The 27,457-nt window shown below is 42.0% G+C and overlaps 2 protein-coding genes across 5 annotated transcripts in view; one reads left to right on the top strand and one right to left on the bottom strand.

Annotated features, from left to right (window-relative positions):
* ALKBH8 (alkB homolog 8, tRNA methyltransferase) overlaps nucleotides 1-24,862 on the bottom strand; it is a 62,211-nt gene extending 37,349 nt beyond the window's left edge. Inside the window, exons 1-7 of one of the 3 annotated variants that reach the window (XM_057399724.1) lie at nucleotides 24,768-24,862; nucleotides 11,546-11,657; nucleotides 7,854-7,994; nucleotides 4,903-5,143; nucleotides 2,643-2,774; nucleotides 1,712-1,807; nucleotides 234-338 (exon numbers count right to left, since the gene is read on the bottom strand). In XM_057399724.1, the coding sequence (XP_057255707.1) occupies nucleotides 234-338; nucleotides 1,712-1,807; nucleotides 2,643-2,774; nucleotides 4,903-5,143; nucleotides 7,854-7,985 (706 nt within the window). In that variant the 5' untranslated portion in view covers nucleotides 7,986-7,994; nucleotides 11,546-11,657; nucleotides 24,768-24,862. Of the gene's footprint in view, nucleotides 1-233; nucleotides 339-1,711; nucleotides 1,808-2,642; nucleotides 2,775-4,902; nucleotides 5,144-7,853; nucleotides 7,995-10,946; nucleotides 11,024-11,296; nucleotides 11,389-11,545; nucleotides 11,658-24,767 lie in introns of those variants that run through there. The other 2 variants (XM_057399722.1, XM_057399725.1) reach the window with 2 other exon arrangements.
* ELMOD1 (ELMO domain containing 1) overlaps nucleotides 24,861-27,457 on the top strand; it is a 40,307-nt gene continuing 37,710 nt past the window's right edge. For both annotated transcript variants that reach the window (XM_057399730.1, XM_057399727.1), the window contains exon 1: nucleotides 24,861-24,908. The gene's annotated coding sequence lies outside the window, so the exon portion shown is untranslated. The remainder of the gene's footprint in view (nucleotides 24,909-27,457) is intronic.

Here is a 27,457-nt window from a genome sequence, read left to right as displayed (position 1 = left end):
CAGGTTGGATACCTAACCAAAGGGGTATTCCATACCATGTAATCGCATGCTCAGCAATAAAACCGGGGGCTTATCAAAATTCAGGAGTTTTCTCACTTTTATCGTTCCGATTTTCTCCCCTATCTCAATGAGGGGGAGCAAGCAAGTGGCTGTGTGGTGCTTAGCAGCCTACCAGGGTTAAATTACAATGTAAGGTCAAGATCTCAAAACTTTAGAAGGGCAAATTAACTTACCTTGTCCAGGTTCATACTGATTTACAGTCAGTTGATCAGGTTTATGTTTGATATATCCCTGCTTCAAGCAGTTCTCCAAGAATGGGTCACAAATTTCAGGAAGACCTAATTACAGAAACAAAACTATAAGCAAGACAGGATAGCTTTTTTACATTTATCCTTTCTTTTTACAATAAATACTAACTGGACAAGATACATACAAACAGCTCTATAGATACATAAATCCATCTTTGATAATGATCATTTTGCATTTGCTGTAATGCACACACATCAGAACTGGGGGCCTGATCTGCAAGTCCCATATATTAGTAACACCTCACAATTAGAAAGGCTATTCCCCCAAGGCCTCCACATTCAGAAGCAGATTACTCCTTACAAATGCAAACTGCACTATCCCTATGCAAATAAAGCCATATTAAATCAAAGTTTCCATAAACTACAGTTAAAAAGTTGCAGGCAAGAAGCAAAATTATTATGCAGAAATAAGAAGCTGTGCAGAGAGCTTTCTAAAAACTTACCCCTAAAAATCTGTTACTGAATTAGATCATATATCACAACAAAAGAAAATCTGCTGAGGTTAAACTGGTCTTGAAACAGGAATAAAAGCTGCAGTCCTTCACTGAATCTTTGGTTTGCTATTTTACCTGAGGACTTCATTGTAAAATTCTGTTGGAGATAACACCCACAAGCATGTTAGTCAAAGCCCTTAGATAAAGCTATTGATTTTCAGGTTTTTGTCCCCAAGTGTTTATACTTCTCACATATAAAATAGCCCAGCTGTAAGACTAGAAAACAGCTTAAGTATCAATGTTTTACGATTATATAGCTTTACTGTTAAAACCACAATGTAACCAGAATCCTCCTCTCGGAAGCTACATCCATGCCATTACACATGCAACACCTTAACCACCTTCAAGTTTTATAGGCATTTAACTACCCTATTTCACTAATTTTAAATCTAAGACTATAAAATGACTCAGTTGCTTTTCTCTGACTCACAGCTCTCAACTCTAAACAAGAGCTATTCAAACTTCTTCAAATTGCTTTTAGTCCAAAAGGAAATTTTTTTTTTGGTGTGCATCCAGCAAGCTTCAAGTTAGTCAAGATAAATATACAGAGCAATATACGTCATAACTCCCAAACAAATGGGTACGTAATTTGTAACACAATTGTTTTATGGAACAAAAGATAAAAATGAATGACACAATCCCAAAAGCCTCATTACACTGGACCTCAACAAAGGTCAGCAACCCCCGGCTGCAACTGATTGGAAAACAAGCTTCAAGCACTTCAGGTAATTTGAAATACCTCTCATTCAAAAGCACTGTTCAGGGTGTGCTTAAAATACAGTGAAGGATCTCCTTTTATTAGAATTTCACCTCTTCTTTAATGAGAAGCTGACATCTCAGCAAGGCTTAAAGGCTTTATATAATGGTTCAAACATCAGTGCAAAATGAGTTTAACAGGAAAATTCTCACCTCCAGGTAAAGGTTTGTCTTTATCGACATTGTTGTTATCGTAGCGAAACTCATAGCCAAAATGTTTTACTCTTCTATGCTTTAAAGTCTTCTGGGCTGTAAAAACACAAGCTTAATTTAAACTACATAAAACAGTATAGGCAATTTGCTAAGCTTCCCTATTCTATCTGACCACTGTCCTTCACAGCACATGCTTCTTAAGCCTTATTACCTTTTATATTTCATCAGGCATCACATTCACTGCTGTTTGAAGTCAAACTGATGGTGTTTTTCTATATGCAAGAAGTAGAGGGAATCAATTTTCTTGAGCCATGTTTAATCCATCTTTATTCTTGCCTTGATCTCTGAACTTTCACTTGATTATCACACTACAGATACAGCAGGATCCTTCACTTTCACTAATCACCTAGTTACATGTTAGCTAAGGCCAATATAACTCTTTGTGGTGTTCCAAGGAACAAAACTTTTTATTGATTAATTGTTCTTTTAAATTACTTGAGAGATTTAACTCCACAGAGTTAAAGGAGATTTAACTCCACAAAGTTAAAGTGAAAGGACAGAAGCATCCAGAATGTGCTTGTGCCTGACATTTTTTGATTTAAGAAAAGACAAAGCTGCTCAGTTGAACATAAATTACACGGATAACCTTCACAAAACATCATTGTACTTGGCATAAGACACCAAAACAGTATTTTAGTTGATTTTAGATGCAGGAACATTATTCAAGTAAATCCATACCTATCAGTCTGGACCACTTGCCCCAGGAGTTTAATCAATTCCAATATAAAGACCTAATTTCTAAAATACTAAGAACAAATACACAATGATTTGAAGCAATACATTTGCCAATACATTGATTTCTTATAAATCAAACTGTAAGAAAAAACAGCATGAAAGTATGGAAATCCTGGATTCCTATGGTTTTACCCACCATTTTGAGTATCTTCACCTCCTGTCCAGTCAATACTTTCCAATATTCTCCTTTCTTCCTCTGGAGAAATAATCTTTTCAATGACCATTAAGCCTGGAGGCAAGCTTGTAGGAACAGCATTATTCCAGAAAACTAGGATGTATAGAAAAATAAAATATTGTTACTGTTTGAGAAAGTAAAACCATGTGTTTCCTGCAGTATAGCTGTAAAAGTATTTACTTTAATGATGCAATGGAACCCTTATGAGGGTCTTATTTGGTAAATAAATGATCCTTTTGGGCAAGGCAAAACAGGATAAGGCCCAAGTTTTGCACCATGCAAACCACTTCATAGAATCATAGAATAGTTAGGGTTGGAAAGGACCTTAAGATCATCGAGTTCCAACCCCCCTGCCATGGGCAGGGACACCACACACTAAACCATCTAGTGCAAGGCTTCATCCAATCTGGTCTTGAACACTGCCAGGGATGGAGCATTCACAACCTCCCTAGGCAACCTATTCCAGGGCCTCATCACCCTAACAGGAAAGAATTTCCTCCTTATATCCAATCTAAACTTCCCCTGTTGAAGTTTTAACCCGTTACCCCTTGTCCTGTCACTACAGTCCTAATGAAGAGTCCCTCACCAGCATCCCTATAAGCCCCTTTCAGATACTGGAAGGCTGCTATGAGGTCTCCACACAGCCTTCTCTTCTCCAGGATGAACAGCCCCAACTTTCTCAGCCTGTCTTCATACGGGAGGTGCTCCAGTCCCCTGATCATCCTTGTGGCCCTCCTCTGGACTTGTTCCAACAGTTCCATGGTCTTTTTATGTTGAGGACACCAGAACTGCACACAATACTGCAGGTGAGGTCTCACAAGAGCAGAGTAGAGGGACAGGATCACCTCCTTCGACCTGCTGGTCACTCTCCTTTTGATGCAGCCCAGGATACGGTTTGCTTTCTGGGCTGCAAGTGGGCACTGCCTGCTCAGTTCATTTTCTCATCAACCAACACCCCCAAGTCCTTCTCCGCAGGGCTGCTCTGAATCTCTTCTCTGCCCAACCTGTAGCTGTGCCTGGGATTGCTCTGACCCAGGTGTAGGACCTTGCACTTGGCATGGTTATACTTCATGAGGTTGGCATCAGCCCACCTCATAAGCATGTCAAGGTCCCTCTGGATGGCATTCCTTCCCTCCAGCGTATCAACCGAACCACACAGCTTGGTGTCATCGGCAAACTTGCTGAGGGCGCACTCAATCCCACTGCCCATGTCAGCGACAAAGATGTTAAACAAGACCGGTCCCAACACCGATCCCTGAGGGACACCACTCGTTACTGGTCTCCAGCCAGACATTGAGCCATTGACCATAACTCTTTGCGTGCGGCCATCCAGCCAGTTCTTTATCCACCGAGTGGTCCATCCATCAAATTGATGTCTCTCCAATTTAGAGACAAGTATGTCATGTGGGACTTCAAAAATTTTACTGCATGAGACCAGTAAGAGTCCATGCCATTCAAACACAAAACCACTTGTGATTTTCCTATCAAAATAACAGTAATAAGAATTTCCCAGTCACTTCAGGATTCTACCTGCATTTTAGTTTTCTATAACTTCACTGATTTACCAAATCACCAGATTGTTTCTCTGAAGTGTAATCTGTAATCATATACAGAGGAGTATATTGCAATGCCTAGGTGAACACAGAATGCTGGTGATTTAGGGACAGTTTACTATCATAATAGCTTAAAAAAGCTATTCACTGGCAGAATGTACAGACAACATCGGAAACCCTTTTCAGCAGACATTATAAGAGCTCATAGAAAGGGCAAAGATTCTTGTACTAAATTGCTTACAGTCAGCCTTAAAGAAAGCCTAAATAAACCAGGACAGAAATCTTATTGTACCTACTTTCCTTCTTGGATTCAAGATAGAGATTGCAAAATCAGGGTCACACAAGAAATCCAATGAACTGCCCAGATATCTCCCAGGCCCCATTTTAGCTCCTTAATAACAAAACCCTCATGTGCAGTTTCAAATGGTCTGGAAACTATCTAAATCCTTTTTCCTTTTGCCTCCAAGCAAAGCAGTTTAAATTAGAGTATCCTATCAAGAAATACAAAGAGCAAAGATTATTTTATGTCTTGAATCTTAAATTCTGTTTTTCATTCTGTGTCTACTTACGAAGTGTACTTTTAGCTATATTTACTAGCCTAAGAAATAAAATCAAAGGGAAACAGTACACAGGAAGTTGGATATATAGGACAGCAAAAAAAAGTATACCTTTTTCCACAAAATTAATATATAGAACAATATTTTGGCCACAGCCTTCCAGTGTTACTTCTTTTCCATTAAGGGCATCAAAGGCTTTCTTTGCTTCTTCTGTTGTCCCATATTTCACAAATGAATATGGCTTACTCGGTGGCATTAAGACTGTTTCCACCAATCCATACTCTTCTACTATCCTAAGCAGTTGGTGTCTACTCATCCCATTACCAAGACCAGCATTGGCAATAACCAGGCTCTAATTGAAGAGGAATTTAAAAAGAAAATACATGGCGAATTAGTGATGAATATCAGTTTATTTAAAACTAATACTTTACACCAAGAGAGCAGCATTATAAAGAAAATTTAAGCCGATGAGTACTCTTATTCCACACAACATACTTACAGTTCCATGAGCTTGGTATATGAGGCTAAGGCAACCTTTGTTAGCCCAGCACATATTCTAGCAGAAAGGCTTGCAACCTCTGTTAGAGGTACCTCCTCAATTAATGCATGTGGTTATTATTACAAAAGCACTTCAGCTTCGAATCAGAACACGTGCTTCAAGTGTACTGCAGACAAACAGTGACACTGGCACATACAATTTTTGAGGTTTCTACAATGGAATTTTTTCTGGAGACCCATTACCACTAACAAAACCAAACAAAAAAACCTTTGAAGACCGATTAATTTTTTTTTTTAAGAAAGACTTTCTGACCTTTTTCAAGCACAGAGACTGATATTCCCAGTTCCACCTCATGTCCACCATACATCAGGCTCACCACAAAAAAGCAGAAGCCTCTAGAAAAAGTGCACCTAGTTCTGCTCCAAGACTCTCAACCAAAAATGCTCTCTCATTTTTATTAAAAAAAAAATGAATTTATGTCCCATCCTTGGTTAACAGAGATTACTTCATGAACAAGGCCCAACTGCTTAATTCTATGCTATCATAGTGATTTATGTCCAAAATTATCAAGGAGTCTGCAGTTTGCGAGGACTGTTGCTGGTTTGTCACATTTGAAAAGTTCTGTTTTGTTTCTAAGGGCTATTATTCAAGAAATATCATTAGATTAATACACAGACCTTTTCAAAATAAAGGTGCGAGTTCTTTTGACATATAAATAGCTATATGCTATTGGCTATTCAACATTGGCTACTCAAGCTATATTGGCTGTTCAATCTAATCACGGTGGTTGAAAAAAGTTTAAGTCCCTGTTTAAGGCCAAATAAGGATGCAGTCAAAGCTTGGAATGAGCTCCGGGGACTGCAAACAACCAGCAACAATTTACTCTGATCCCATGTAACACCTTTCCATAAAGCTTTCAGGTAATCTTTTCCTTAAAGCCTCAAAATGTTCTATGACCTTTTCTGAAGGCAGCTAGGAAAGTGTTCAATTGTTTCAAATAACAGAATTTCACTTCTCTAAAATACAGCAAATTAGGTTTAAAACTGAAGATAAGGATTATTTTAAAAAATACAATACTGCTACGACTACACCTATTGCAATGGCTCCTTTAACCCTTGTTCTTCGTACCGCATCAGGCTGGCTGTTACTGATCACATTTTTCAAAGGTGACCACATTATTAATTAGTTATTTTCCAAACTGTTATTAATGGAGAGGCCCATGTGTGCAGAGGAAATGCAGAGAGCCAAACTAGTGCTTTCACTGGCTGTAGGTACTTCACCTAAAAATACTGTAACTACACAGCAGCAGCATCCACAATAACTGATCATCTTCTCCCAGCTGAATAATTTCAACATAATCACTCTTACACAAAGCCTGAAAGCATTTTCTGTATTCTTGACACATGCTTATCACTAGAACTACGATTTTTGTTTCATTTATCGCTTATTCAAATGTTCCATCATTGATGAGGAACTTGCTATATCTCAAAATTACTCTTTGGATAGATTAAATGGATAATTTGGTATCTATGGCATTGTCAAGGGGAACAAGTCCTGGATTACGGTCCCTGCTCCAAAGAGGAGCAAGACTACTGTGTTATTTTAGCGTATGTCTATGTGGTGTGAAATCTGAGTGAACACTATGCCTAATTTTGTTACAAAAAAAAGTATAAAGATCTAATGGATGTTTCTGTATCTGAATGGGAAGAATTTGCAGGATAATTTACAGGATGAAGGTGAATAAGGCTAGAGGAAGTGATAATGGCTTGAAACACTGTAGAGCAGTAACATCTCCCCACACGTGATGGAGGGAAATGATACTCTGACTTCTTCCCTTCCTGCCTGCAAGTTTGTCATTTTTTGCTACACCAGTATCTCAAGGTCACCCTCTGATCTGCTGCAACTCTTTACTGTAGCAAAATACAACAAATCAAAAAGCTGAGTAGTTTTCTGTTAATTAACAAATAAAGTGGCTTATGTCAAAGTTCACTGAGCATCATAAGAAAGCAGAATTCTTTCCATCTTGTCCCTTTTTGTGCAAGGGAAGAGAATGTTGGCCCCTTTTCAACAGCTGCAAGTCAGTCAATCAGTTCAACTCCCACAGAACCACAGCCTAAATCAATTTAGGTGAAGAAAACAATGTGGACAGAAGATTTCTAAGATAGACATGTTTTTAACAGGGAGTTTAGATGAGGCAAATTACACTTGATAGAGAATACAGAGGAAAGAAAAATACAAAAGCTAAAAGCCAAAGAAATCAGGGAAAGAGAATAGAAGTTTATCTACATCAACAAGGTAATATTTGTCACATTTCCTCCTACTCCCCAACTCAAGGAATTACCGGTTCAGATCAAAAAACTTATCCAAAATTTCAACAAAGTCTCTCCACAGATGTTAAACTGCTGAAGTACAGCTCTGCTTTGAAATCAGAGGCACAGAAAACCCTCAGTATCAGGAAACATATTTTAGATGGGAACTTGCATTTTAGACAAAGCATACATGAGAATAGAACACAGATCAGCAGTATTTTCATACTACCATCAAAATCAGAAGTATCAGTCACCTGTGTGGCATGGGAGGAGCACTCAATGCCCTCATGTCTCAGCAATGTGTGCTGAGCTCTGAGCTGCTTCCTCAATACCTTCTTCTTCATTTTCTGGACTTTCAAATGCTCTTTGCTTGTTATAAGTTCCATGCTGGTGATCTAGGAAGCAGAAGTAACAACATATAGTAAGTGTCCTGCTTGAAAAATCAAATATTTCAGTCTGCTATAGAAAAACAGTCTTCCCATCCTGTATGTCACCTCTAGAACAGTAATAGTACTTTGGATAAATTACAGACTTTATGACTTACTTGGGGCTGACAAAACCAAGTCTGCAAAATATGTTCTTCCTCAGTCAACAGCAGTTTTCCCCATCTCGGAGGCTGCATTATTAAACTGTCTTATTAAGAGTATCCCTCCCAGAAATAAAGCTTTATAAAGACTGGCAGGATGCTAGATTTCATTTTCTAGTTTTTCTCTTCTTCACAATATCACTATATCCATTTGCAGGTTTTAACCTGTCTGCCTCTCCTGTTTTCACATTGTAGTTGCAGTTCATTTCCTTCTTTCTACAGTCTCTCCAGAGCAGAATGAGAGAAAAAAATACACATGGAATTGCCATGAGCTTTGTACCATCTTATCTTCCAAGTTATTCATGCCTCACCAAATGCTTGAATTGAAAATTAATTGTTCTCATTTGCCTCCTTTTTCCTAATTGCCACTTTCAAGTGAATATGACATTTGGCAAAAACTGCTTTTTTTGATAGTAGAAAAATGTGTTCAATAATTAGATGTTCAAGAACTAGCAGCCAGGAATGCTCCCCACCTCATTTAGCATACCTCCAAAGGCCAAATGCAAATCACCTTCCTGTCATTAGGAGGAACAGAAAACTTTGCACATATATTAACTACTAAATTTAGTAGCAACACAGCATTTACCTGCCAGTGAGTTACTCAAAAGTCACTGGCCTTCTCCAGGTTTTGTTGCATCTTTTGTCACTTCTGGTCTACCACTATACTAAGATCATATAACACCTTCCTACACCTCTTTGAGCCTTTCTTTTCCTCCCTTCCAACTTCCTTCAGATGCAAGGGAAGAGTCCAGACCTCACGTAACACTGACAAAGCTCCCAGACACTAACATGATTAAGCTCTGACTTTCCCTTTTTGTCTCACTATAACATAATCCCTTACCCATATTTTAGGGGGTTCTTCTTGTCTTTCCCAAAAAAATCCTCCTAATAATACAGCTAGACAATCCAACTGTGGTTGTCTGTCCTTTTCAATTCTTTTATAATCATTGATCTGACAACAATCCTTCCACCTTCTCTTCTCCCAAATAAATATTTTTGGTTTTTTTTCAAAGAACAAAAAAAAACAAACACTACACAAACTCTACACCAGTCACCACTGTGTGTATTTATTTAAAGGTGTCAACTGCTCTGACTGCCCACTTGCTGCCCACTTGCATACCTTCTGGCTTGAAAGACCATGCAGCTGCTTCCCAATAACCACCCTATAGACATCATCATAATAATATAACAATGTACCACTGGAAAATTGCAAAGGTATAAAAAAAAGTTACTATTTGATGCAACTTTGTATTGAACAACTTAGCAAATGTTTTCCTTTAGCCAAATGTAATTAAGCTAGTAAAACTGTTATAAAAATATTGAAGAGCTGCACAGGAGCTGTAAGTACATATTCCCTGTGACTGCTGCAGCATTACCATCACCAACATGCACAACTATTAATTGCACCAAAAGAGAAAAATCTTTAAAGGGAATCAGAATATGAAAAGCACCTGTGGAAATAACAGATTCTAATCCTCCCAAAAGAGCTGCCAAAGACTCCTCATACAAATCTGGTTCATATAGAAAAGCATGAAGGCTATGTATATGTACACCACCCATACTGGTCAGACCATGGTCAGGCAGCCTCCACAGAACAGACCCAGCCAGAAAAAAGGATATTGAACTGAGTCTCAGACCACTCCCATAACATCTGACCTCAGGGGAGGAGCTCTGAGTTTAGTCAGGCCTTTAGTCACATCCTTGCAACATCTCACATTCTGCAGCCAAAAAAAACCAAACCAAAATCAAAAAAACAAGTCATGTCCAAGCATTTGGCAAATTAGCACAGAAACTGAAGCTGAAAAGACTTCTTTCCATCTTTTCATAACCTCTGAACTAAACAGAACAAGCAACAGATGAGGTGTAACAGCTGCCTAAACAGCCTTTAAACCTGGCAGAGATGCCCTGTCCCACAGCGCCTGGCCTTTCAGTTGCTGCTCACGAAGCTCAAGATCTTCCCTACATGCTCTGTCATGCTTACCAGCATTACCCAGATGCCTTCAGCCCTTGAATGGATTTCAAACAGCATTATTTGCATTGCTGAGACACCAGAACCTTCCCTTAGTTTCCATCTAAACAAGGCCTAAACTCTCTGCCTTGTCTGTTGCACCATTACACGAGGCTCAATTCTGCAGGCACAGAAACCTTGATTTCCAAGTTAAGGAATCACAATCAGATGCACAGAAGTGCAAAACTGTGTGGCAGCATCGCGCATCCCCATTACAAAGGCCAACATGCCTGTAGAAGAAAGAGCACGAAGGAGCACATTAGTCACTACTGCTATCGTCCCCTTTCACAAGTACTGCAAACAAAACAGCTCTTCAAAACGCACTGAAAGAATTTCCCCTTGCAATGGCAGCTCAGGGTACAGCAGGTCACACAACTGGCCTGAAACAACCACTGTTAATGTAAAGTTTTAATGCAATAAGAACCTTATTTGCAGCAAAAGCCACTCACGAAACGAAAGTGCATCGGAGCTAACCGGCAGCTGTCAGCAGAGGGAGCGCCGCGCCCAGCTATGAAGCTTGGCAGCTTAAAACTCAGTTTGGGCTTGCTGTTGTGCCGCAGGCACGTAAGTAGTAGTGTACACAGCCGCTGCATACACACGGACATCAAAACTCAGGGGAGAAAACGAAATCCAGAAGCCCTGACGGAGATGTAGGAGTTCCAACACTGGTCAAGGCTCCAGTACTCCCCTGCGGCCATCCCTACCCCCGCTCAGCCAGCACTGAAACCTCCCAGCGACACTCCTCAAACTCACGGGCTCTGGGCGTTCGCACGGTAATAGGAATAACAACAGGAATGTGCGCGTGACGCCCTGCCCTGAGTAAATGGGGGGGGGGGGGGGGGGAAGGAAGGCTGCAAAAGCTGCGAGGAAGACGCAGGGGCTGACTTGGCCCTCTCCCCTTTCACACCACGTCGCCCCGACAGGGCAAGAGACAAGGCCGGGGCCAGGCCGCAGCGGACTCAGCTTCCCCCCAGAGGCGGCGCGGCAGGGAGGACAGAAGCCCTTGCTCCCTCCGCCCTCGCCTGCTCCTCCTCTCCCTCCCCAGCCGAGCGCCGGTCTAGGCGGGCGCTGCAGCCCCAGTCCCGGCCACCGCTGCACGTTACCTGACTGGCGGCAGCCATGTTGGGGCGGGCACACCGCTCGCCTCCCCCCCTCCGTCATGGCGGCGCCGCACCCCCGGCGAGCAGTGGGTCCGGTGGGTCTGTATGTGTCTGCTCAGTTGTCTCACGGTGGAGGGAGACAAAGGCCTCCGATACCGACCGGTGTTCGGCGCCACGGTTTCCTGGTGACCAGGCGTGAAAGCGGCCTTTTCTGCCTCGGACACAATTAGTGCAAGTGCTCCAGCTCCTTACCTCTGCTCGCTCTGTGCTGCCCAGCTGCTCTGCCCTCCGCGGCCACCTTTTCTCTCCAGGCAGAGCCAGCTCCTGTCATCCTCCTTATCACCAATAAAGCCTTCCTCTGAGCCTGCAACAGAAGAAAAGCGATGTTTCAACCCCACCCGACAGGCTCTACTTGTTCACTGAGAGCAATTTGGGCAGAGCCTCCTCCAGCACAGGAGATCCAAAAACAATCAGAGGGAAATCACATCCATGCGGTGGTTTAAGGACAGCTTCAGACTGAGGTGCTCAGCCCAAGCACCATCACTGAGACATGCCACCTTCACAGCCAGCACTGACCATATATAACCTTTGGTACGCCCCACACTAGGGACAGAGGAAGACAAAACAATGTCAACTCGGCCAGGACCACACAAAGACCTGCTCTCTGGTTGTGCATATATATTTCCCCATGCCACTCTTCAACTTGCTAGCAACCCTGCTAATTCTGCTTAGTAAACCCATGCTACTGAGCAACCTTCCTTACTGAAAGGCAGCATCTCCACAACTCACTGGCTCCCTGCATGAGAGAGGGATCCCTTAAATCAGAGACAGAGCACATAAGTCTTCATTTTTCTCTGCCATCATAGACTAATTGAGCTATATATGATGCCCCTTTTCTCCTTTATCCAAAACACAAGTTCAGGTTTATCTACTTCTTCTGTCTTTACCTGACAAGTATCCTGTTTCTCACTGTAGCTTAATCTTTTTTTTTTCTCCTCTATTTAAATGACACCCCCATCCCCCAACATCCTGTGGGTGTTTAACTTTCCTACAGATCAATTAGATGTGGGATTCTCAGGTGGGTGGTATGTGAGGTGATTGATGAGCTTTTAAACCTGTAGTCAGAAGCCAGCTCCTCAAATTCATCCCAAATCCACATTCTGGAGAAGTCTATCTGTGCTGTTAGGTAAGGCTGTGCTTACCAAGAAGAAAAAGTATCTCTCTCTTTCCCTTGGAGCACATACTATGTCCTATGCCAGGGTCACAGATATCCCAGGTGTGGGAGGTACAAGCACACTAAGGATATGAGGCTGATGGGGCACATCCACCAGTCTGTGAAGGTAGTATTTGGTCAGAAAGGTGGTCATGCTTCTGTCTTTCTACCACAGCCTGTGGCATTGTATCACTCTCCATGTTTAACCGATGTGGGGGATGACAAGGTATTATGATAGCACAGATCTTTTGCTTAAGTTTTTTCATATGTAAAGTGTGACTGTTAGCTGCCTACCTAGTCAGAGTATAGCATGGATCTTGTTAACCTTGCAAACACTAAGCATCATCTTTTTGTTAGAATAGAATGGATGTAAGGAATAGCCATGCAACGTACACAGTTGCTCTCTTTATTGAAAGATTCTCTGAGGCCCTCAGCCTTGGAAACCAGCAAACCTGAAAACTACTGAAAGGATGATCCTAATGAAATAAGTTTGTGATTCATTACCAGTTTGTTCTGACAAGGGCAGAATACCTGCCCAAAGGTTGTTCCTGTTAAGTGCCCATGTTCTGGTTCAAAGCCCTGATTGTCCATGTATGGTTTATTCCACTAGGATGCATTGTTGGTAGGTGAGAAGTAGAACATAGGCTTAGCGGAACATTACACCTCAGAGGACAAACCACGATGTTCTGGCAGCTGCCTGACCCTGTGCTCACCAGTCAACTTTTGGGTTTATTCTGTGGGGGTTTTTTTGAAAACTGCTTTTGGAGGGGGGAGAACAGATGTGGATTTTTTTTCTTGAAATATCTCTGTAGGATTAGCAATGGTCAAGAATGTGTGATACATATTGCAATAACATTTCCTCTGTAAATGAAGCAAGATTTTACTTCTATAAACAACATTCTCATATAGGAAAATTCCACCAATTAAAAAGAAAACAGTTAAAGGCTGGTTATTGGTTTTAAACACAAGCTTATTTGGTCAAACCAGAACTGTTATTCTCTTTATAACTTAAGCCCTGAAGCACTGTGCAGTCCCTTCTCATACTAGATAGCATGGGTACAGACTCCTTCCAGAGACACCACAGTGCTTATTGACCACAAGTAAAAATACATCACCCTATGGTTAAGAAAATTGTCACTGACTAACACGCTAAATAGTTCACAGAAGTGGAGATTCATATACATTTTATACTAATATAATCTCTCCTTAAATGTGCTTTGGCAGAAATCTCAATATTTCTGAAAAAAAAAATGCAATTTTTATAATGATAATATTTTGTTTTTAAAATTCCCAAGTCTTGGAAGGCAGACGCAGGGACTGTGAGAATGAAGACCTTGCACCCACTGTAGGAGAGGATCTGGTTCGAAACCATCTTAAAAATCTGAACGTGCACAAGTCCATGGGTCCCGATGAAAGCCATCTGTGGGTCCTGAAGGAGCTGGCAAATGAAGTTGCTAAGCCACTACCCGTTATATTTGAGAAATCATGGCAGTCAGGTGAAGTTCCTGACAACTGGAAAAAGGGAAATATAACCCCCATTTTCAAGAAGGGGAAAATGGATGACCCGGGGAATTACAGACCAGTCAGTCTCACCTCTGTGCCTGGCAAAATGTCAGAGCAGATCCTCCTGGAAGGCATGCTAAGGCACATGAAAAACAACAAGGTGCTTGGTGACAGCCAGCATGGCTTCGCTAACGGGAAATCCTGCCTGACCAATTTGGTGGCCTTCTATGATGGGGCTACAGAACTGGTGGACAGGGGTAGAGCAGTTGATGTCATCTACCTGGACTTGTGTAAAGCGTTTGACACTGTCCCACATGACATCCTTGTCTCTAAATTGGAGAGACATCAATTTGATGGATGGACCACTCAGTGGATAAAGAACTGGCTGGATGGCCGCACACAAAGAGTTGTGGTCAGTGGCTCAATGTCCAGCTGGAGACCAGTAACGAGTGGTGTCCCTCAGGGATCAGTGTTGGGACCGGTCTTGTTTAACATCTTCGTCACTGACATGGGCAGTGGGATTGAGTGTGCCCTCAGCAAGTTTGCCGATGACACCAAGCTGTGTGGTTCGGTTGATACGCTGGGGGGAAGGAATGCCATCCAGAGGGAACTTGACACGCCTGTGAGGTGGGCTGATGCCAACCTCATGAAGTTTAACCATGCCACGTGCAAGGTCCTACACCTGGGTGGGAGCAATCCCAGGTACAGCTACAGGTTGGGCAGAGAAGAGATTCAGAGCAGCCCTGCGGAGAAGGACTTGGGGGTGTTGGTTGATGAGAAAATGAACATGAGCCAGCTTCAATGTGCACTCGCAGCTCAGAAAGCCAACCATATCCTGGGCTGCATCAAAAGCAGCGTGACCAGCAGGTCGAAGGAGGTGATCCTGCCCCTCTACTCTGCTCTTGTGAGACCTCACCTGGAGTATTGTGTGCAGTTCTGGTGTCCTCAACATAAAAAGGACATGGAACTGTTGGAACAAGTCCAGAGGAGGGCCACAAGGATGATCAGGGGACTGGAGCACCTCCTGTATGAAGACAAGCTGAGGAAGTTGGGGCTGTTCAGCCTGGAGAAGAGCAGGCTGCATGGAGACCTCATAGCAGCCTTCCAGTATCTGAAGGGGGCCTATAGGGATGCTGGTGAGGGACTCTTCATTAGGACTGTAGTGACAGGTCAAGGGGTAACGGGTTAAAACTTGAACAGGGGAAGTTTAGATTGGATATAAGGAAGAAGTTCTTTCTTGTTAGGGTGGTGAGGCCCTGGAATAGGTTGCCCAGGGAGGTTGTGAATGCTCTGTCCCTGGCAGTGTTCAAGACCAGACTGGATGAAGCCTTTCGCTAGATGGTTTAGTGTGAGGTGTCCCTGCCCATGGCAGGGGGGTTGGAACTAGATGATCTTAAGGTCCTTTCCAACCCTAACAATTCTATGATTCTATGAAATTAAGGTTTTATAGTTTTCTTCAGGAAAAAATGTTTATATCAGAAAATTTTTGCTCTGTTTCTATTGTTTCGGGAGTTTTTTTCAAATAGATAACCAGAAAATGTCATCTAAAGCAGAGTCTCATCCTCCCCTTTACTCAAGGGTGAGAAATAAAATATTGCTGATTGCTGACTTTTCCCAGGAGCAAATTACAATACCCACTATCCTGATAGCTATTTTATTCCCAGGGAGAGTCAAGGTATTTATCAGTCCCTGGGAATCAACTTCATAAGTTTTCTTCAACAAACTAGAGGTTACTGGTCCATACATGGAAAAACAATCTTACTCCTATTTATACCAAAGCAAGCCAAGCCATGCTTTAGCCTACTGTAATCACACTGGATTTCCATCACTTTCAAACCCAGTTAAAAGAAAATCGCAAGAAGATAGTAGGATTTTCTGTATCAAATCTCTTGATTTAAGAAACTGCAGTTTAAGAATCATGACAAATAGGGTATGTTTCAGGATAGCAATTTGTTACAGAAATAAGAAGAAACCTCTTAGCTGATGAGACACAAGATGGACTGCTTTAGGATAGCATTCATGTAATAGTTAAGGACCTTTTCAAATATCTGTTGACCTAAATTCAAAATGTGCTGCTGCTGTTGCTTGTGATAGTAAAATTCTCCCGAACAAACCTCTGCAATGCCAAAGGCTTATATTCTTCAAAAGGATAGCAGAACTGGCTCTGTGCTACATGTGACTTTGATTCTGCATTTGTGCTGTTCAATGTTAGATTTCATATTTCTTTCTAAAAAAAAAAGAAAAACAGCCAAAAAGCAACTTTAAGATTTTTTTAGCCATTGCTTAAGAGAAAAAAAAAAAAGATGTGAGAAATCTAGACCCTGGTAAAATCAATGGGATTTTCAAATACTAACAAACAAAAATCTTATTCTCAAGAGTCTTAAAGCATCAAGTAGTATCAGTATGTTTTCTGATTTCTAAACTTTAGGCTCTGTTCATGCTGCCGTGCTTCTTTCTTTTCATGAACATAAGACTTCAGAATACATTCCCCCCCCCCCCCTTTCCTTTAATAAAAGCAGAAGTTTTCCTGAAATCTCTAGACTCAGGGTACTGGAACTTTAAGGAATACATGAAATAGCATAGATATCATGATAAAATTCTAAGATCTGGCAACACTGTTTCTGTGGCACAAATGCAGAATTATTGCCAGGTTCCTGTCCATCATTACAAGGTAAGACTCTTTTGTGAAACAAGTTTCTTTAGCATGATGACACAACTTTCTGAAAGGAAAAAGGGCAGATTTCAGTTCTGGGTTTGGAACAGCTACAGGTCTTGTTATCCAGTCAGTGAATGTTTAGTATCAGGCAGAGCTTAGTTAAATTGAGCACTCCTGCTATGACATGAGATTTTATTAATGAAAACACAAACCTGTGTTATCAAAGGCAGGGAGGAACAGCTTTAATGTCTGTCGTCAGACACACTGCAAGGGTGTGCAGTGCTGGGTCACCATATTGGCCTAGAACTAGGAGCACAATTCTGTAGGCTTCAATAAACACAAAATCTTTGATCCCTTCCTGGAGATTCCTCAGAATATTCCTGTAAACTCTCAGGCACAAGACAGAAATTACTGTAATTATGATGCAAGTCTGAAGACCTTTCATTACTTAGACCTTTTAGTACCACCAACACTTGTGAGGTTCCTGCAACACATGCACATAGATGTCAACAGAGAATTTCCTCATTTGATGAAGGAAGAATCTAAGAGGTGTAAATTCCCAGGGCACAATTACTGGAAAGTGTAATATCCATGAAGATCAACTAAAAGCTCCCCAAGCAGCTCCTGTCAGCTTTTTCTGCTCACATATATCTCAGTGAATGGTCCCCAGCCTTCAAAGTCCCACATGCGCCAATACTAAGCAAATCATACATTGCAGAAAATTATTTTGCCCTCAGTTTTAATTTTATAAATTTTCTCCGGCCATAAGCAATGTTGAAGACTTGGGCCTTTAAATCTTTCCAAAGCTATGCACGCTTTGAAGAGCACATGGTAATTCTGTCCTGAACAGGAATTTCTGCTTTCACTACCCAGTTGACTCTTTCTCTGCAAGTCAGGCAAAGTCTAGGGAAATCTTCTTGTGCCAGTCAAGTACACTTCTCAGGGTGTCAGAAAAGTAATACCAAGTACTGAACTGTACAAAATATTGATTTCCCTCCCAAAGAGTGAACCCATCAACACAAGGTTTAGTTTAGCCTTGAAGGCAATCTTGTTAGAAAAATTCAAAGAAAATATTTCTGTTTTCCCTGCACAAAAGCTGAAAATTATCATATTCTCTTCAAAGCCTGCGCATACTTTACATTCTCTTCTTGCTCTTTATGCCTGTTTTCCACACCAAGATAGGAATTTTATTTTTCTTTTAGTTACTGATTGAACTATATTACGCTTTTCTGGCCTTACAGTCAAAATCTTCCACTAACCTGGCAAAACTTTAGTTCTGTCACAGACAGTTAGGATTTGGTAGGCATTCAGAAAGCAATGCAACCCTACCCAAGGATTCTCCCTGGTCTCAACACTAGGCAGGCAGTCTGCTTTCCTGCATATCCTCGGAAACCATCATTTCTCACAGTTATAACTTCAGGTATAAGTGTGTCATAAGGACAATCATGGAATATCAGGCAGTGAATTTGTCTGCTCTATCAATCAATACATTTTTAAGGATAAAGTGCTTGCAGTTCAGACACAATCTGCAAAGTTAATTTTTAAGAGCATGGTATTGTTTACAGAAAACTAAATGTTACATTTCCATCATGAGATCCTCAATTCCTCCAGTAAGACTGAAGAGAATATTATAAAGTACTCCTTAGACTGGGACCTTACCCTTTCCCTCCCTTTCAGGCATTATCTCAGGAGACCTCATTACCTGTTGCCCATGCAATAGATTCACCTTCTTTGGAAGAAGAGCTGTGAAACCGTAAGTTAAAATTTTCTACACAAAACTACGATCATTTACCTGGGTCACCCCACTTGCTCTCTTGAGACCCAGTTTTCATTGACTTCCCTGGCTCTGCATGCACACTCAACACATCTGAAAAATAGGAGTTGCATATTTTTCAACTGAATAGGCAAAAAATGTAAAGCATCAAAACTTAGTGGATTTTTTTTGTAAGCACTTCTCCATCACTCAGTTTGCCAATCTGTATGACATTTACGTAAATATTTATCCATCTCACAAGGGTTGTGAATCTTTATGCATCATTGTTTGTGTAACAGTTTGTAATCTTTCAATGAAACGTAGCATATGCATTCAGAGTATGGATCTGATTAATGGCAGAGGATAAATGAAAATAAAAATGGATTAAAAACTTAACAACATTGCTTTCCCCCCCACCCCCTTGTTCAAAACTGGTTTGGAAAAAAAAAACAAAACTCTATTACAAATGCAAATCTTCTCTTTTCACATGGGCATAATATGGTTGGTACACATCTTAGTGAAGAAGATTAGGACACAGTCTGATGTTAATCAGCATATTCATATTCTTCATTTTTATTAAGATAAAAAAGCAGGTGGTGTTAGGATATAGTACTTGAAATTCATGTCTACATCACTTTATTTTACTCCTTCTATATAGAAATATCAAACAGAAGGATTTAAAGAAAACCATTATAACATTAAATACTCTTAATTCATACATAGACAAAGTCCTTTCTGGCAAAATTATTTGCTTCAAGAGATGGGTAAGCTAAATGAGCATACTGGCTGCTTCACTTAGCTGTCAACTCTCTAAAGGCTATATGAGTAAGCCTGACACACTTCATCTCTCATGTTCTCATCATCTAAATACTTTTGTTATTGTCTCCCTTGCTAAACTTTACAGCATCTTCAGTCAAAGGAATATAAGTGAAACAAAATGTGGCACTGTAAATTAACAAAATAACTAGGAGAAAGGTTTCAGAAATTACCATAAAGCCTGTGTGTAGACTGCTTTAGTTGCTATAATATCAGTGCAGGAGAGCATGTAATACCTATCTTAGGACAATTCTGTATTTAATACTTGTCCTGATCTAGGAACAAAGAATTACCAGTGGTTTGATATTTTGAAGTAGAGTGTGGACACAGATTTGAAGCATCACAATGATTATGAAACCATTTCAAATATCACAATGATTGTGAAATCATTGTGGTACTTCAGATACTCAGACACAGCAGGCAAATAGTATCAATTTTGGGGGACAAGTTTGCTTAAACAAACAAAATTACAGAGTTAGAGATTGGAAATATATTTTGTCACCCTATCCTTCTCTTTATCACAGCAAGATGGTTCTTAATGACACACTTCTACAGCATTCTGAAGCTCAACTGTAGAAATGCATTTTATGAGGGGATATCTGCAGGAAAGTCCCCATTCACCTCTCAATTGCACAGGACTCACTTGAACATGTGTGGAGACTAAAGAGAGGAATCCATGACTGAATCACATCATTCAGGATCATTCTCACTATGGATAGATATGATTATATAGGATAAAAACATATGGCTCCTACATACGTTGTGCTATATCAAACAGAGATGCTAATTCATGCTAGCACTTGAGTATCCTCAGACGAAAGGCTTCAAAAGTGTGATAGTTCTTACATATAAGCAAATCAGATGTTTAGTACCCCATGTCTAGATTCTGATGGATCCCCCAGACAGCCTGTTTCCAAATCTTCTAACTCTTTTAATTATTTATTAAACTATAAAGCTCCAGGCAGATATATGTAAGTTTCTGGCCATGCTGATGTAGGAGTAAGAACTGTATTGGGTTCTGCTGGACCTGCTGGACAAGTCCAGCAGCTGGAAATTTATTTACTTTAGACACCTTTCACTAGAAAGCTTGCTATAGTTAGTATACCTCTCATGATTCCTGCTCCCACTGGCAGCCTTCAAGACTCCAGATTCCTCCCCTGGCAATGAAGGGTTGGGTTTTTTTCCAGCAACTAACTTACACCACAAATGAATAGAATCACAGAATTGTTTGGGTTGTAAGGGACCTTAAAATCATGTAGTTTCAAATCCCCTGCCATGGGCAGGGACACCTTCCACTAGAGTAGGTTTCTCAAAGCCGCATGCAACCTGGCCTGGAACACTGCCAGGTATAGGGCAGCCACAGTTCCTCTGGGCACCTGTGCCAAGGCCTCACAGGGAAGAACTTCTTCCTTATATCTCATCTATATTTTCCTTCTTTCATTTTAAAGACATCCCCTCTTGTCCTGTCACCACATGCCCTTGTAAAACGTCCATCTCCTGATTCCTTGTAGACCATCTTTAGGTATTGGAAAACTATTATAGGATCTCCCCTGAGCCTTCTCCAGGGTGCCAACTCTCTCAGCTTGTTCTCATATAGAAGGTACTCCATACGTGCAGAACAGTCGCAAGCTTTGCTCAGATAAATGTTGTCTTCCCATCTGCAACTTTACGTGAGCATCCCATTCACCTGGTTGATATAACACATTCCAGAAAACATAGCTGGAGGTTTGCTTGATGACATTCTACACCTAAGGTAATCTGAGCTTTATCCTTCTGTGAACAAAAGCTGTAGTTACCATCACACTCACTAATTGCAGCGTTGTTTTGGTCATCTGCTTGCTACTGGCTTTGGAAAGTCTCCATTTCACCACATACATTTCACCACATGACCAGTGTCTTACAGAGGTCTAACACCAAGATCCTATACAGTTTCATATAAACATATGGGTTTCCGAATGACAAGAGGCGAGATGCCTTCTCCTATGGAGTTAGGGCAAATAGCTATTTAAACCGAAATCAGACTTCATTTGCTCCAATAGATAACTAAGAGAAAGGCATAACCTTTTTAATGCAAAGCTTTTCCCCATAAGCAAAAACATTCGATCAGTTCAATCAAAGTAATAAAGAAACACAGCAGCTGGTCTAGCAGTACTTAATCCACTATTGTTCCTTTGATATCACAAGTATCGTTATACTTAGCAGTATGATGCCATTACAGCAATTTTCTTTAAAATGCACAGCACTGTCACCAGTTGCCTAATGTATTATGGTCTCCTAAATCACACTCGGGCTAACAGAGCTGGAAGATCAAACATTAAGAAATAAAACATAAAAATTTTTAGCTCATCCATGGCTATCAGGAAAATTGCTAGCAGACTAAAGGCAAGGGAGTGGTTTATCACACCCTACTTTTGTCACCCAGGTGACAAAAGGGTGCCCTGATGCCCAAGGAGAGTGAGGGAAGTTGAAAGCAGAAGGTTTTCTTCTATGTTGAGCATAGTTGATCTCATCTTGAGTAAAACCTAAACAGGTTGGTAATCTGGATGTACAAGAGATTTTGCAGAACAAAAGTAAGGAAGTTCTTTATGCTTATTGCAAATTTTAAGACTATTTTGGCAGTACTAGGATTGTTAAGTGAAATATATTCTTTCTCTTGTCTGTTTTAAGTAAAAAAAAATACAAGTATATCTGAAGTGCTTCTGCCATTGTAACAAGAAAAATGCTATTTGTTAAAACAAAGAAATAACATACTATAAAACCTTTAACTAAAGTGTAAGCCCTTATGGTGTATTTAATAATGCTTGGATGGCATGTCTTCTCAGAGATGTGCTGAATGGTGTCAAAACACATCAGGTTCTTCCCAAGGGAAAGAATGCACATGTACTTTTTATCAATCTTGCCTCTATCAGTAAATTGTGCAACAAGAGCTTCTATCCAAAATAACAAGGGACTTGAACTGTTGGGTTTTAACCAATATCTGAGCTAGGTATGTTGGCTGCTATCTGGGATTTTTTGCTGCTTCTGTCACCTTCTCTGCAGTGCTAGATTAATCATGCAGGTGACCTTGCTGGTTTTTATTAGGCATAGCAGGATGTATGAGCTATTGCTGGAAAAGTGTGACATTGCTCAACTAGTGGGGTCCTGTATCTATTTCTTCTAATGCGTTTTTTACTGCCACTTCTAAGTACAGGCTATATATCTGCTGTCATGCACAGTTTCTTCTGCTGACTATAAATTAAAAATAATTATGCTGTTAGAAGGAAAGTACAGCATAGTAAAGTGTTCTGTAACTGCTTATAATCAAAAGAGCTGGGGGCTTTTTCATCCATGCCTCTGTTAGCTTTCAAATGCTGGTTTGCCTCAACTTTCCATGAGAACTATGATGCTGAGCATAAGAGGCATAGTAATCTGGGTAACTGCCATCACAGACATTGAGTGAATGCGTACATCAAACTGCAATTTGATAATAAGGATACTGTAAAAATCCAGTCAAGTCTGAAATGGCACTGCATGACTCCAGGATAGCTATGTACAACTGCATGATTCTGGAGAATGGGCAGGAGGTCATTTGGAAACTCCAGACTCCTTGATCTGATCCCCTAAATTTGCCATACGTAGAGTCAGTGAGCCTTTCTAATTTACAGTTTAAATTCCTCCATGTCTGTGGGCAAGAGAAATTATTTATTAGGGAAAAATCTTTACTGTGAGGGTAGTGAGGCTGTGGAACAGGTTTACCAGAGAAGCTGTGGATGGCCTCATTCCTGTAAGTGTTCAAGGCCAGGTTGGATGGAGGTTTGAGCAACCTGGTACAGTAAGAGGTATTCCTGCCCATAGCAGGGAGGTTGGAACTAAATGAACTTTACAGTCCCAACTCAAACCATTCCACGATTCTATGAGGAGTATGACATCTGGGAAGGTAAGGCTACCTCCATGACATGGATCTGGCTTTTCATGCTGAGGTTGCATCTTGCATCATTAAGAATGCATTGTCTCACAAAACTCTGTTCCCAAATTTATTTTGGGAAGCATAACTGAATTATGCTCCTGAAACACCTGAGAAGTTCCCAAATGCTGGATTTAGGCTGTTCAGAAGTGTAGCAACCCGTGGTGACTGCTCCTTGTGCTAGAGCAGTTCCTGACAGGAACAGGAACTGAAAGCAAGAATCTATGTCTTGGGAGTGGATATCATTGGGATATAGTAATAGGAAACACTGCTCTAATGCTGGAGACAGGAGGAAGGACTGCTTTTCTAGTTGCATCAGTACATGGAATTAAGCTTGAAAGCTTACTTCAATGTACAAAGCATGACACAAATAAGAGATGAGGTAGCAAAGCAGTGGTCCAATACCCATCATTTGGTGGGTTTCTTTGAGCATTGGACCTTGTTTGCTGATAGATGGTGTGGCCATGCTGGAGGCTGCTGAGACCTGTCCACCCATACCTGCTATTCAACCAGCTCCGCAGGTGACAGCATCTGCCAGCTAGGTGCATCAGGCATGCTGCTGTCAGGAAGTGGAAGAAGGACTACATAGCTCTAGCTGGGAGGAGGATTAAGTACCAGTCTGCTTTCCCTTGAGTAAGACATGAACAGTCTAGTCATTAAATGTTTAACTTTGTGACCCTGGTGTTTTCACCGTACTTCTTGAGTGTGACCGCTGATTATAGGATCAGAATAACTGAAAAAGGAGTTCAGAAGAAATGAAACCATGTGTCTTTAACAAGCACGCAGAAAACTATTTTTAGGTTAGGCAGAGAAAACACTTTGAAATCGAGGTTAATTAGCATTTTCAAAGGACATCTGAAAACCCAAGACTATTGGGCAATGCAGGGCTGCCAGTGTGGCCTGACAGCCTGCTTACAGCTTCAAAGGCACCTCTGGACAGATGGTACTGATGAACAGCAACACAGACTGTTTGCCTACTGGTGGAAGTTACAGCACCGAACAACTTTAAATTATTCTGTGGATGCTTCAGACAACATTGGTTATTATCTTGGAGAGCAGCACCATATAGATAAATTGGCATTGCCTGTGATCCTGATTAGCAGATTTTAAACTTTGAAGATCAAAAGCCTTTAGTGTATACTGCTGGGAAAGAAAGGATGCAGATCTCCTTGACAGGAGGGTGGGATGGGACAAGAAGGCAGGATGCTGACTCCCTGCCTGGACATCACCCTGGCTAGCCGGGACCTTAACCCCTAAGAGACGTTCCCTGCTCTCCCGCAGGACCTGAACTGTGGCTGGACTGCCCTCCAGCGCAAAGGTATCGCCTTTCCCCTGCAGGCGTGGGGAGGACCTGAGGGAAGGCCTCGGAAGTCCGGCTTCATTTGGGGCAGGGGAAGGTCAGAAAGGTGCATCCTGCGCAGGGGACCCTCACGGAGACAAGGAGCCAACGCGCCCGCGGGAGCCGGCCGCGTCCCCTTCCCCTCCCCTCTCCGCGGGGCGGGTTTGGGCCCCGCTGCAGCCTCCCCCCGCGCTCGCCGGTAGGCGGCACCGCCACCGCCACCGCCTTCCTCCTCCTCTCCTCCTCCTCACCTTCGCCGGGCGCTGGGTGACCCAGATCGCGGCGGCAGCGCCGCACCCGCCCGGCTAGAAGGGGTGGCCCGGGACGGCGGCGGGGCTGCGCTGTGCCGTACCGCACCGCACCGCACCGCGAGGATGTAACGGCGGGGAGCGGTGAGTGCGCGGCGGCGGCAGCAGCGTTGGGCCCTGCCCGCGGCCCCGCAGGTCGCCGAGCGACGGAAGGCGGCTGCGGGCACCGCGGCGCAGCCCCTCCACCCCTCCTCCCGGCGGTGAGAGCGAAGTTTTGCCCCTCTGAACGCGGGGCTGTGCCTGGTTGGACCTTGCGGCATGAGGAGACTGGGGGGCGCTGGGTGGTTTGTGCCGTTAGGGAGTTTGCTGGTTTGTGGGCTTAACGCCCCATCCTCTGTAACCGGGCAGGGCCGGCGAGCGGGCGCTGGGCTCTGCGGCTCCGCAGCGGGCTCTACGCCCTGCGCCGGCAGCCCGCTCTACCCCGGGGGCCGCCGGCTCTGCTGGTCTCTCCCCGCCGCCTCTGGGAGCTGTCCTGAGGGCTGAGCACCTCGGTTACACCGGCGTGTGGGCATGATAGCGATGTTTTGAGTTTGGGTTTGGTTGGTTTTTTTTTCCATGCCAGTCTCCTCTTCTCTGCCTCCCCTTCATCCCCCTGCACGGTCATTGTGTGTTGAAGTTGCACTTGCTCCTGAGTTAACTCTGGGATTGATGTCTGTGGTCTCTATATTTCTCTTTGTCCTCACCGTTTCTGCTTTTCTTACCATTTCTATGAAGATGGCTAAAAAGAGAGTAACTAAATTGTTGGAGGCGGGGGGGAGAGGGGAGAGGGGAGGGGAGGAGACTGGACGGATTGGCGATGGGGATGACAACACCTTTGTCCCAATTCAGTCAACAGTCAAATCACAACAAGCTGGGTTTTTTTTTTGTGACAAAGGCGTTTGAAACAAAGGAGCCATTTTAGAAACTGAAAATATTAATTTTTAGCTTGCATGCTTTAGTAAATTCAGGCTTTTACTCTTCTCTGTTGTGCGTGTCGACACCCTCCACTCCCCCCATCCTAATGAATCCTAAAATGAAGTAAATAGAAGAAATGGCATCTCATAAATCCTGCATCATTCGCATGCACTACAGCAAACGTATTGGTTGCCTTCTGTTTCAAACATTTCATTGTGCATTTTAAAAGAACCTTATTTTGTACTGGTAGATATGTGAATAGTTGAAGCAGTTGAATGTGCTTGTATAAGAAAGAACATCTCGTCTCCCTAAGATGAGAATAACAAAAGACCTGTCATGTGAAGTAATTTGGTAGGTGTTGCATACTGATGTTTATTTAGCAAAGTGCAGGTCAGAGCAGACTTGCTGATAGGAGAGCCTGCTTTTCTCTGACTTAGAAGATATGGATTGCTGCATTTCCAAACCAAACAGGTGGAGTTACATCTAGAAATATCTTTTGACTTGTTTAATACTCATATCATTTTATGTAGTATTTCCACTGAAACAAAGCAAAGCCACACTGCTGTAGCAATTGACTTATCACCAAGCTGAGTAGATGCTCAGAGGCAGGAAGCCTATGATTTTCAGGAGTGAAATCATGTGACAGCATCAGATGCTGAATGTATCAATCAAAGAAACTCGGCAGAAAATACTTCCAGGAAAGGACTAAGCAATAGAAAATTATCTAACAGAATGTGTCTGTTCACTGTTCCTGCTGCTTCACTGAACATGTTCTGTTAGTGTAAAAACCTACTGGGGATAAGCATGTAAACAAGGTGTCTACAAATCTTGCCTGCTCAGCTCTTGAGACAGGGCTTTGTGGGACATGGGACAGCATCACATTAGCTGCTCTGACGCTTGTGGATCCAAGAATTTCCTCTGATCAAACAGATCTGTCATTCTTGCTGGGGAATTGCAGCCCCTTGAGCTAAGCTATACTTAAGCAGGGAAACTTCAGGGCTATGTTGTATTAGGGGGTTATTTTGTCATCTGTCATCTCCCCTGCACCAACAGAGTTTTGCTGCTGCTTGCAGTGATGGAAGCAGAGAAAACGCTGTTGTATAAATGCTAGTTTGCCAAGACTGCTGCTAGTATTTAAGTGTTCCTGTATTTTAAAGCTGTCTGGAGAGCTTGTACTTACAGCTAAGCTGTGATCAGCTGTAACCAATGTTAACAAAAATTCTGGTTAGCTATACAGACAGGGCACAAGTGCTATTCAGAGCCAGGCAAGCTTTCTTTTTCCCAAGGGGTCATTTGAAGTGTTAGCAGAAAATTGCAATAAGAACAAGCCTGGGCTGCCTGGAGATCAAATCTTGTTGGATTAAATGCCCTCTGGCTCATGAGACTCTATTTTTTAATTTATTTTTTTATGAGCATCTGCTCAGTCTTCTTGGTTGAAAAGCTTGTTTTATTTGACATTCTTCTGAACTCTTTTGCTTGGTGATGTAGTCCAAATGTTAGCCTCCTTGAATGAAAGCTTTGGGAAGGAAGCAAAAAGAGTAAACCCCAGGGTAGGGTTTGCTGTAATATTAGGAAGGAAGCCGAGTGGTGAGATTCCAGTCAGGAAGCAAGGATAAAGTAAGACAAAATAAAATGAAAAAATGAGACTGATATAGAGGGACATGGAGAATGATTGTGGTAGTGCAGGGCAGAGGTTCAGGCTTAGCATCCTCAGCATCAACATAACGTGATCTAAGCTC

The sequence above is a fragment of the Pezoporus wallicus genome, unplaced genomic scaffold (assembly GCF_028554395.1).
Source record: "Pezoporus wallicus isolate ANWC-B61680 ecotype Strahan unplaced genomic scaffold, APGP_CSIRO_Pwel_v1 scaffold_6446, whole genome shotgun sequence".
Classification (NCBI taxonomy): domain Eukaryota; kingdom Metazoa; phylum Chordata; class Aves; order Psittaciformes; family Psittacidae; genus Pezoporus; species Pezoporus wallicus.
Note: the sequence above shows the minus strand (reverse complement) of the source record. Positions and strands in the feature narration are given on the sequence as shown.